Source organism: Narcine bancroftii, chromosome 2 (genome assembly GCF_036971445.1).
Source record: "Narcine bancroftii isolate sNarBan1 chromosome 2, sNarBan1.hap1, whole genome shotgun sequence".
NCBI classification, from domain to species: domain Eukaryota; kingdom Metazoa; phylum Chordata; class Chondrichthyes; order Torpediniformes; family Narcinidae; genus Narcine; species Narcine bancroftii.
Window position 1 is genome coordinate 355,088,302 of NC_091470.1, and position 12,454 is coordinate 355,100,755.

General features: G+C 40.9%; 1 protein-coding gene across 10 annotated transcripts in view; it reads left to right on the forward strand.

Annotated features, from left to right (window-relative positions):
• Positions 1–12,454, forward strand: part of LOC138755773 (receptor-type tyrosine-protein phosphatase mu-like) — a 1,095,616-nt gene that overhangs the window by 650,003 nt on the left and 433,159 nt on the right. For all 10 annotated transcript variants that reach the window (XM_069922352.1, XM_069922354.1, XM_069922355.1 and 7 more), the window contains exon 9: positions 11,792–11,901. In XM_069922352.1, the coding sequence (XP_069778453.1) occupies positions 11,792–11,901 (110 nt within the window). The remainder of the gene's footprint in view (positions 1–11,791; positions 11,902–12,454) is intronic.

The following is a 12,454-nucleotide window of genomic DNA, read 5'->3' on the forward strand; positions in this document are numbered from 1 at the left end:
TCAGGGGTGGATTTTCAACTTCACTGCCCGGATCTGATGGAGGAGATCAAAAGCCTGCGTAGAGCGCTGAAGCAGGAATGTCTGGCATTCCAGCATTATCCTCTCTGCCAGATTATCACTGGGGCAGTGAAGGTGAAAACGACTCCAAGCTTGAATACTGACTGGATTTGATTCATTCTGCACAAACTAGCTCCGAGGCGTGAGACAAGCAAGCCAGAGTCCCAAATAACAGTTCAAACTCTAAATAAATCTCTCCAGATTCATAACACACAAATATGTTTGTGTGTCCATGCATAATTCTCACACATACCTTGCTGACATGTATTTTAAATTTAAACCTCGACATACAGCACGGTAACGGGCCCTTTCGGCCCACGAGCCTGTACTGCCCAATTACACCCAATTGAGCTACACCCTGGCATGTTTTGAATGGTGGGTGGAAACAAGGGCCTTCAGGGAAAACCCATGCAGAGATGGGGAGAACCCACAAAAACCTTACAGTGTAGGGTTCGAATACCGGTTCCAATCACTGGTGCTGTAACAGTGTTGCGCTAACTGCTACGCGACTTGTGCCACCCCTTTGTAGTGTACAAAGGTATTCGTACATACACAAGCTCATATGACAGTTGATTTGTGGCTCATTTCTAGGGAGGCCTCCTTCCCAGAAACTCTACAAACAAAGCAATCAGGGATAAAACCTCATCCACACAATTACTTGCATTTATCTGGAGTATTAAGTAAAATTAAAAACTGCAGATACTGAAAATTTGAAATAAAAGCAGGACGTGCTGCTCAGCAGGCCGGGCAGTGTCTGTGGGAATGAGAACAGAACAGAGGTGGCACGGTTAGCATAGTGATTAGTGCAATGCTGTTACAGCGCCAGAGACTGGGATTCGAATACCGTGCTGTCTGTAAGGAGTTTGGACATTCTCCCCATTTCTGTGTGGGTTTCTTCCGGGGGTTCCAGTTTCCTCCCACCATTCGAAACACACTGGGTGGTTGTAGGATAATTGGGAGTAGTTGGGTGGTAAGGGCTCATGGGCCAAAAGGACCTGTTACCATGCTGTGCGTCTACATTTAAAAACTGATTTATCAGGTTGAAGAGCCTTTGCCGATTCCACTGAAGGGTTCTCAGCTTACTGCTAATGTTCTTCCACTTTTCACAAATGTTGCTGTAGCTGCTGTGGGTTTTCAGTGCTTTATGTTGTGTCTTTCTAAACTTCAAGAGGTTCCAAAATACCTGGTAATTTCTGAGATTCAATGACTGTTGAGGTGTCGGAAATGGGAATCTGATAATAATCAAATAGTTGACAGGGGGAAAAGTATTGCTTTGGATGCTGGGAGAATGCCTCTGTTTCCAAATAGTCCCGTGGGATTTCTAATGAACGTCTAATCAGTTTAACATTACAATGAAAGATTGTACCTCTGACAGAGCAATAAATCTTTTGCAATATATTAGAACCTTGATCTCTAGTGTGGGGCTTGGTCCCACCATCTTTTGACTTCGAAGCAAGAGTGATACCAATTGAGGATTGTTTAGAACGGTCTGATGATAAGATATCATTCTATAACGTGATCAACCTCTGGTGTGCGGTTGAACCGCTTACCAAATAGGCTTCAAGTGCATTTCTCCACTGCTTTGGTTAAATCTAGAACTTCCTAGAAGAGTAGAACCAGAGAACATTACATTATAGAACAGTCTGAACTGATTCTGCTGCAGCTGGACAGGGCCTTGGTGAGACCACACCTGGAGATTTGCCTATGAAGAAAGGTTGGATCGACTCGGCTTGTATTCTCTGGAATTTAGAAGATTGAGGGGTGATCTTATAGAAACATATAAAATTCTTAAGGATTTACACAGACTAGTCACAGGTCGGTTGTTTCCAATGCTGGGTAAAACTAGAACCAGGGGTCACAGTTTAAGGAGAAGTGGGAAGTTTTTTAGGACTGAGATGAGGAAAAATTTCTTCTCTCAGAGAGTGGTGGATCTGTGGAATCCTTTGCCACAGGAAGTAGTTGAGGCCGGTTCCTTGTCAATATTTAAGAGTAGGTTAGATTTGGCCCTTGTGGCTAAGGGGATCAGGGGGGTATGGGGAGAAGCCAGGAACCGGGTACTGATTAGCCATGATCATATTGAATGGTGGTATAGGCTTGAGGGCCAAATGGCCTTCCCCTGTACCTATTTATGTTTCTATGAACTATTATTCTGTATAGCCCCACTGACCTGCACCCAGTCCATAATTCTCCATACCCCCCTCTCATCCACATACCTTTACAAATTTTTCTTATATGTTAAAATTGAGCCTTCATTCATTCGATAACTCACTCCTCACTCCCACCGCTCTCTGTGAAGAAATTCCCCCAATGTTCCCCTAAATATTTCCCCTTTCACCCTTAACCCATATCCTCTAGTTTGTATCTCACCTAACCTCAGTGGAAAAAGCCTGCTTGCATTTACCCTGTCGATGCCCCTCATGATTTTGTTTAATTTTCTACACTTCAGCGAATAAAGTCCTAACCTGTTTAACGTTTCCCTGCAACTCAGTTCCTCTAGACTAAAAATAAAGGGTACCACTGGTAAGATGAAGAAAGTAATTGATTTGTGTTCCGTTTGAAGTAGACTTGTTAGGCCATTGGATAAGGACCGGAAAGGATTCTATTCTGATGCACCTGTTGCAAACTCTTGTGCTGGGAAATGAGTGCACACGGGACCATATATCAGCTAGGAGTGAAAGCTGGCAGAAGTGTGGAAAGGAAATACAACTTCCTCACATTTTACTACATCTTGTACTATTTACCAATTCCCCCAACATCCCTCCCCCCTCAAACCCATTCACTTAACCTGATATGCTATTCGGCACAACCAGCAAAATGTTGAATCTTTGCGAAGTAAAACTCCGACTCCGATGATCCGACACCTGATTGTTCAGTGGTCCCACGTCTGTCTCAACCATTGACCAAGAATGTGAGTCAAATGTTCAGAGTGCAAGTGGGTGTGTGGCTGAAGCCTGGCTCTGGGGTGCATGTATATTTCCTGCTTCCTTTAAACTCACTGATCTCCATGGAAATTCATTGATGGGAATGAGTTTATTGTCAGATACTTATAGCACTGAACTTCTTACTTGCTGCAGCTGAACAGGTTAAAAAAAATTGTAATAGTAAACTTAATTGAATTAAAAGAGACAATAAATACATCTATGGACACTCAGTTACTTGGGGCAGGGTTGGGGGGGAGGTGACTCTCTTCTGCTTCTCTTTCACTGATTGTGAGGGGCAATGAAATCATCTTATAACCATATAAACATATAACAATGACAATATGGAAACAGGCCATCTCGGCCCCTCTAGTCCACACCGATTTAAATGATCTCCTCTACTCCCACCTATCTACTCCCTGTCCATAACCCTGCACTCATCCAACCTTCTCTTAAATGCCAAAATTGACCCTGCCTCAAACACCTCTTCTGGAAGGTCATTCTGCTCAGCCACCACTCTCTGAGTGAAGAAGCTCCCTCTCATGTTACTTCTAAACTTTTGTCCCTTAACCCTTAACTTATGACCCCTTGTTTCAATAAATATTTTCAGTAATCCTGGTGCTATACACGTGGAGAGGATCTTGAAATAAAGGCATGTTTGAGTTTAATAGGAGTCCCACCCAATTGTTCAATGCTACCATTACTGTCATGTAATACTATATTTAGAATATAACATAACTTTGCCTACTGTAAGGAAGATAGAGAGTTGCCACTTTGTTCAACCCCCCACCTCACAGAAATGAGGCCACAGTGAGGAACGAACTCACAATCCCTGGTATACAAGACCAGTGCTTTAGCCACTGAGCTATCATTTCTGGATTATTGGAGTTGGTAACAGAATTGACGTACTAATGGTAAATGTGGACAAGAGAACAGGTAGCAATAAGCTGACAACAGCAGGCTGTGGTAAGCTGCAGGGAACCCCATCCTTACATGATGCAGCACCGTTGGGGAACTTGCTGCAAAGGAATCAAAATAGAAAGGAAGCAAGTAACGAGTCTTAATGGCACGCACCGAGATCTGCACGACTGTAAAATATAAACAAGGCACTGTCAATGTAAAATTTGCCTTTAGTTGCCAGAGCTAAATAGCTGCAAATATGTCAACTGCTGGCTGAACTCGCCTCCCAAACGTTGATCTGGTTGACTTCATTGGGAACCCATTAAGCAGCATCGACGCTGGTTTTGATGTCTCGCATGCTTGGCAAGGTTGGCAAGGTAAACTGACATGTAATTTTGGAACTCGTCCTTTGGCTGATGCACATTCTCAAAATCTTCTGTAACTTCAGTGGAGACTGTTTCCAGCCAGATTCTTTCTCAGGCTGTGATACTGAAAACACAGACATGTCAGGGCAACAGGTTACTCCACAAGAGATTGCAGGCTCTCCTGATTCTAATAACCATCTGTTTCTTATTAACTCCACTGGCCACTGGCTGCAGGGGGTGCTATTCTTGTTTGTGCCAACGCTAAGGGTTCAGGGCTACAGCACCTGTTCTGCTATGTTTGTGAATTGTTAATTCCATCAGACACTGCTCCCGTAGCTTCTAAATCAGAAGGTGAGCAGAAATGCAGGAAAAACATGAGGCGGACATTGCAGCTATGACTGAAACTTTCAAAAGGGTGTTGGATATATGCTTGGAAGGGAGCAATCTTGTAGCGTACGGGGGAACTGTGGAACTAATTAGACCAATCTTTCAGAGTGCCAACATAATGGCCTTCTGTCCTCCGTCTTTTTATGATGAAAGGATTCAATTTGTGTCTTTCCAGCGCAAAGACTCATGAGAATGGAGCTTGAGTAAGGGAATTCTTATTCATTTAATTTGGCGATACAGCGCCGTGACGCGCTATTCTAGCCCATGAGCCCACGCTGCCCAAATACACCCATGTGGCCAATACATCTCTGTAGGATGAAGCCGGATCTCTGGAAGGAAGCTCATGCAGACACAGGGGGAGTGCACAAACTCCTTCCAGACAGATTCCAATGCAGTTACTCGTGCTCCAATAGTGTGGCACTAACCATGACACTGACTACTCAGCTACACTGACCATGCTGCCTTACTATGGATTGCCACCTTGTCATGGCGGAGAAGCTTGTGTGGTCCTGTGATCCCGAAAGCGATGCCGCCTGGAACTGTGCTCCTGGTCCCCCATGGCGGTAAGGTTATGGGTGAGGTCCATGACAAAGAACAGTCCAGCCAAGTCCTCAATAGTGGAACAGGCGGATGAAGTTACTCTGAACTCGATGGCTGTGAAGGTGGACAAAGGCGGCAACAAATCCATCAGCTCCAATTGCCGTGGTTTTCACGCCATTTGAACTAGTTGGTTGATTTGTGAGGTGGAGGGCAACATCAAGTACACGTTAAACAAATACACGCACAGGTGTCTTTGCTCTGTAGATCAACGGAACGAAGGCCCCCATCGTTGACTATGAGGGATAGCCACAAAGAATATGCTGGAAAATTTGGCATGACAACTTCTGCCTCTTCACCAGATGTAAAATTTCCCATGGCAATATTTGGAAGAAAAGGAGAGTTATCCTTGGTGTTATCTTTGGCTTGGCTTCGCGGACGAAGATTTATGTATCTTTTGAGGGGGAGGACGTGGACCTGTCCTCGGGCCTGCTGAAAGGAGCTTTTAGATGGAGGGCAGTGTGTGCAGTACTGGTCCCACCCTTTACACCCATGGTTCATGTGCCGTGGCCAAGCAAGCTGGGACGTGGCAGCGAGTATTATAGTTAATAATTATCCACTCATCTACCAGTGCAAAATAAGATTTTCTAATCGCTACTGTGGGAGATTCTTGTCCAAACTTACCTCCATGCTTCTTTAGATGTAAAGTGCTTGCATAAAAGAGTGGGAAGTCAAAGAGTGAGAGTAAAGGAGGCCTTTTCTGGTTTTCTGCCAGTGGCTAGTGGTGTTCTGCAGGGATCATGATGGCTTTTTGGCCAAGATTGCAGATGATATGGAAATAGGTGGAGGGGCGACTAGTGTTAAAGAAGCAAGGAATCTGCTGAACATGGAGAGGTTTGGAAAATGGGCCAATGAAGTGGTGGATGAAACACAATGTAGGGAAATATATTGTCATGCACTTTGGTAGAAGGAATAAAGAAGTAGACTATTTTCTAAATGGGGAGGGAATTCGGAAAGCAGAGGTCCAAATGGACTTGGGAGTCCTGGTGCAGGATTCCCTAAAGATTAACTTGCAGGTTGAGCCAGTAGTAGGGAAGACAGATGCAATGTTAGCAAGGGGACTAGAATATGAAGGCTGTGGCTTTATAAGGCACTGATCAGACTACATTGGGAGTACTGTGAGCAGGTTTGAGCCCCATATGTGAGAAAGGATGTGTTGGTGTTGGAGAGGGTCCAGAGGAAGTTTTCAAGTATGAGGAGTATTTGATGACTCTGGGACTACACTCACTGGAGTTTAGAAGGAAATGAAGGGATCTAATTGAAACATACCAAATATTGAAAGGGTTGGAAAGAGTGGATGTAACGAAGATGTTTCCAGTTGTGAGAGCCTAGAGCTGCATGGTCAGTGTAGCGGTTAGCACAGCGGGCAGGGTTTGAATCTGGCACTGTCTATAAGGAGTTCTCCCTGTGCCTGGATGAGTTTTCCCCAGGTTCTCCGGATTCCTCCAAAATGTGCACGGCTGTAGGTTGAAATTGGAACACACGGGTTTAAATGTCTGGAATTGGCTTCTACTGTGCTGTAAATAAATAAATCAATTTAAATTTATTTATAGGACCAGATGGCCCAGTCTCAGGATAAAAGCACGCCTTTTAGAACAGAAATGAGGAGACATTTCTTCAGCCAGAGTGTGGTGAATCTGCAGCATTTGTTACCATAGATGGTTGTGCAGGCCAAGTCATTTAAAGTGAAGGTTAATAGGTTCTTGATTGGCAAAGGTGTCAAAGATTATGGGTAATGAGCAGGAAAGAAAGAATACATCAGCCATGATTCAAATGGCAGAACAGACTTCTTCTGCCAAATAACCTAATTGTGCTCCTTTCTCTAGGGTCTTCTGGTCTATTTGATTGCCCATACCATGAGGTCATAGAGCATGGGACTGGCCCTTTGGCTCAACTCATCCATTCCAACCAAGTTGGCATTCGGGTCATCCCATTTGTTTGAATTATCCTTCTAAACCCTTCCTATCCATATATCTGTTCAGATGTAATTTGAACACTGTAATTAAACCCATTTTATAGTTTTCTCTGGCAGCTCATTCCAGATACTGACCACCATCTAGGTGAGGAAAGTTGCCCTTCAGCTCCCTCTTAAAACTCTCCCTCGCACCTTAAACTGATGCCCTCTAATTCTAGAATTGTTTACCCTGGGGACAAAAACAAACTGAGCATTCACTTTATCCATGCCTCTTCTGATTTTGTCTACCTCTATAAGGTCACCTCTCAGTCTTCTATGCTCCAAGGAATAAAGACCCATCTATCCAACCTTGTGCTGTAACTCAAGTCCTCCAGTCCAAGCAACATCCTGGTGAATCTATTCTGCCCTCCTTCCAACCTACAGCTGGGCAGCCAGAACCAAACAAAAGTGTGATCTCATCAAGCCTTGTTCAGCTATATCATGAGGTCCCACATTGTGTGCCCAATACCCTGACCAATGAAGCCAAGAGTATTAGATGCCTTTTTTCAAGACCAAATCCATCTGCGTCACCACATTCAGGGAATGATACACCAACCCACTTTACTCTTCTACAACACTCTCCAGGTTCCTGTGCAAGTCCTACTCTGGTTTGCATCCTTCATACTTGTCAGAGTTAAATTCAATTTGCATCTCCTTGGCTCACCTTCCCTACTGTACGATATCCTGTGGTAAACTTGGATATCCTTCCTCACTGTCCACTACCTCACCAATTTTCATGCCAGCTGCAAATTTACTAACTACATGTTCATCTAAATCATTAATGTAGATTAAAAACAACAGTGTGCCCAGTGCCACACTACTTAATATCCTGCTTAATAAGGTGGTATGTGAGTGGGAAAAAGAGGTTGAATAGTTCTTTTGGTTGTTTACATGTTTACGCTGTGTACAGTTTACTTTTTGCATGATCAATTAGTGGTAATTATGCCACACCCACATGTATGTACTCTGACAATAAATCTGAAATATGAAAGAAACCAATACTCCCGACCCAATTGTTACTGAAATATTTTGTTGAGAAAAATTGTCATTGGCCCATTTCCTCTCAAGTTATGAATCGGAGTCAATCAGGTACGATTAAAACAGTGGTTTTCAAATAATTAGCCCCCCTCATCCCTCATACTATTCTTGTGAATCTCTTTTGCTTCTTCCCCAAAGTTTGTCATTATTCTTGAAGTGTGATCCCCAGAGCCGTGCACCAGCTGCATTCTCACCTAACACCTTTGCTTTTGTGCTGATTAGTACAGTTGAGGTTGCTTTACATTGACACGTAGAATCTTACAGCAAAGCTGGTAGTTATTTAGGCCATCATATATTTTGTGAGTGAATTTTGTCCAATATCATTATCCTGAAACTTTGGCCTCACACCTTCAAAGATCTGTCCACCATCAGATCTTTGGGTTTCTTTGTCCTCTTTAAATTTGTGTAGTTCAGTTCATATTAACTTTACGTGTTCTTCCTATTGATTTTATCTGCAGTATGCCTGCCCCTTCCCTTCTGAAGTCCATTGCCATCCTCTTTGCTATTTATTTCCAAGTTGTGTCTTCTGAAAACTCAAAAATTATCCACCTGTGAGCCAAAAGATTATTTTCAACTTGCTTCAAAATGAACGGGAGTCATACACTGATCAGGAAATGTGACAATATATTTACCTTCATTCTGAATATCCTGCATTTTGTACCTTAGATCATTTTATATCCACATTTTTACTGTCCTTTCATTGGATGAGCTGAAGTTTTGCTCTCAACCATAGTGCATTATAAATTGGCTTTGAAAACTGACCACAACTTGACCACCCACAGCAGGGAAGCTACAATATAATGGATTTTGTTTTCAAAATTTGCTTTATTGGCACATGTAAATAGTACATACATAGCCAAATTATTATAGATCAAAATCAATACATGCAATTTTATCATTTTTTTCTCCACCCCACCCACTCCCCCCACAAAGAGAAAAAAACAAGAAAGCAAGAAAAAAAAGAAAAACAACAGAAAAAGAAAGAGAAAATGAAATAGATTAATTATATAAACAATACTGGATATTACCTTATAACTAAATTATAACCTAATTATGTTAACCTCTACAACCATGAATATAATCACGAAAAATAAAATACATGAAGAACTAAAACACTACTATATAATATATAATACTTGGTCAAAATCCATTTAGTTATATATATATATAAAACATCTAACAGTAATAAAATAAAAAATTAAGATAAAAAAGTTCATATCTGTGACGTATTTATTACTTTTAAGACGGGGTAAAGAAGAAAGATTTATATAAATCGAAACAAGGGTGGGAAAAGGATTTGGGTACAGATATAACTGATAGAAATTGGACACAAATATGTTATGATAGTATGAAAAATACAATAAATGTCAGATATAGAATGATACAGCATAATTTTATACATCATTTAAATTTTTAACACCACAAAAGCTCAATAGATTGAATTTAGATATTTCGTATAAATGTTTTCGATGTAAACAGGATATAGGTACTTTTTTAGATTCTACATGGACATGCCCCAACTTGAACTCTTTTTGTACAAATTTAATAGATTTTCTTCAACAGATAATGGGTGTTTGACTCCCAAGAAATCCTATGCTATTTCTTTTGGGAGATATTTCATGGATTAATCCACATATAAAGTTGGATCAGTTTCAAAATTGCACTGGCAGGTGCCAGAAAATGTGTAGCTGTTTCATGGAAATTGGATACAGACTTAGTATTTGATAGATGGTATGGTGAAATGCAAAGCTGCATAGCCCTGGAAAAGATTACATACAATTTAAAGAATTAATATGATAATTTTATGAGTATTTGGTTTCCATATATGCAAATGATTGTTGTTACAACTTTATAAATATTTATATTAAGTTCATTGGTAGACTATGGTTTGAGCTTTGTCACTCCCCGGCCTCATCCAATATAGTGGTTCTTAATTTTTATGTCTGTTTCCAAGTCAGAAGGTGGAAAAAGTAGAAAAAATGAATTTGTACACATTGCTTTAGCATTTTCTAGGAAATGTATAGCAATATCATGGAAGTCAGATATAGATTTAGACATGGAAAAATAGCTTGCAGAACTTCGTAGTTGTATGCCATTAGAGTAGATTACTTATAGTTGGCGAGATAACTATCATGAGCTTTGGAAAATATAGCACCCATATTTAAAAAATGTGTTTGTAGGTTTAATAGACTCTCTGAAGCCCTCCAATATAGACTTTGTGGTATAAATGTTTTATTCTCTTGGCATTCTCTGGATTTTCTTTTTCTGTTTACTTTCTTTTTTTCTCCTTTGGTGCTTGGGAGGGGAGGGGAGATGGGAGGGTGGGTTTGGGGGTGGAGTATAACTTTTTGAAATAATTTCTGAATTGAATGTAAGCAATTTTTACTGTGGTTTAAAATTTGTAACTAAAATAATTTTTAAAAATCTAAAAAAAAGGTAGAAAAAAACTTCACTTCAAGGAAGGTGTACATCTGGAATATGCTTCACAAGGAGAAGTACAGAATACTTGATTTTAATCTGGCCCAATAATCTGGAGCATGACTACTGTGACCGTCAGTTGTGAGTTGCCCAAAAAGCATAATCGAGGCTATGCTGACTTTCAACAAACTCAGATTCATACAGCACATTGGGGGCCTAGCTCGTCCATGCCGAACCACCTGTCCTCCTGCTTCAGTCCCACTTATCCGCACTAGGCTCATAGCCCTCCAGTTCCCTCCCATCCATGTAGTTATCCCACTTTGCCAATAACACTGGACATCAATTTTTTTTTATAAAATGGTTTGCTCTTTGAAAAAAAATATTGGGAATTATGATAGACAACAAGATGAACACAAGTATAATTTCAGATTTGCTGTATCACATATGAAATTGGAAAAAAAACATTAAATTAACTTTTATTGAATTTAGCAGGTCTAATCGCATATTGATGCTGACACATAGCATTAGTTTAGTTGGCCTAAAAACGTTTGCCACCGATTTTCATTTGTACTCAGCATCTAATGCCTCTTCTGCCAGTGTTCAACAATAGTCAACATTGTTGGATTCTATTTACCCTGATAACCATGGTTGCAATGTCCTGGTGAAACTTTTCACCACGTTCATCACCAAGATCAGCAGGGAAGATGCCGAAGTGCGAATGCAGGGAATGAATTTTCAATCGCATGTTGCACTTACTGGTTTAATATGCTTGAAGTAGACTTAAAGTATGACAGGAAATCACAAAAATAGGTTATATCCAAAAACCAGTACGTGACAGGAATATGTTAAAATGATTTTTGTGATCAGTAGCCCAAAATCCATTCAATACACCTAAAAGTGTTCAGTGAGAAAAATCTTTATTAACCCGTGTAATTTGTCTGCTTTTGCCTGTGATTTTTTTTTTGTACTGCTTTGATTCTTAAAGTTCCACAGCCTGCTGTGTTGCTAAACACCACGTTAATGCTAAGGTCACAGTGAGATTGTGTGGAGATAAAACAGCATCACCTGCCATTGGGGACCTGAAGCTGCTACTATTAAGTAGATAGGAAATCTATTATTCTTCTCCCCTGACTATATTTTTTATGTCTGTCCATTAGTGCCTGGTGCAATCCCCAAAGAATCAGTGCAAGGAAGCACCTTTGAGGAGAAGATTTATCTGCAATGGAAAGAGCCGATTGAAACATTTGGTGTCATCACACTTTATGAGGTAAAAAATGTACATTATGATTGCTCATTTTTGAAATATATAGTTCTCAGTAAGATAGGCAGCTTACAATCAAATGCACACTGGATTTGATAACCTGACCAACCACTGGAGACCTTTTGACGTCTGACACCATAAATCAGCTTGAAAAAGGTGGGAACTGAAAGAATAAATATCCTATCCAGATTGTTATTATGGACATGACTGTTTAGTAAGACCATTTTTTTGCATAGCTATCCGTACTGTTGAAAAATACTGCTTCTTGGTGACCACCTTCAATGGAGACACTGCACTGTCACCAAAGATGGTGAATCCTCACTGCAGCAGTTCAGAAATTTCCATTTGTAGTTCATGGTTTGTAGAATTCATAACAGAGGCACAACGAAGATGTTTAAATGGTGGAACTGAATGGTACCTGAGTGTCTGGGAACTGTTATCCTGACTTTCCTATCTCACCCAAAAACTGCAGTTGGTCACGGGGGATTGACTAGCAAGTAAATATGGTTTTGAAAGATCGGAGATTCGAGACGGTGGGGATCTGCCACCAAAGAGGAGC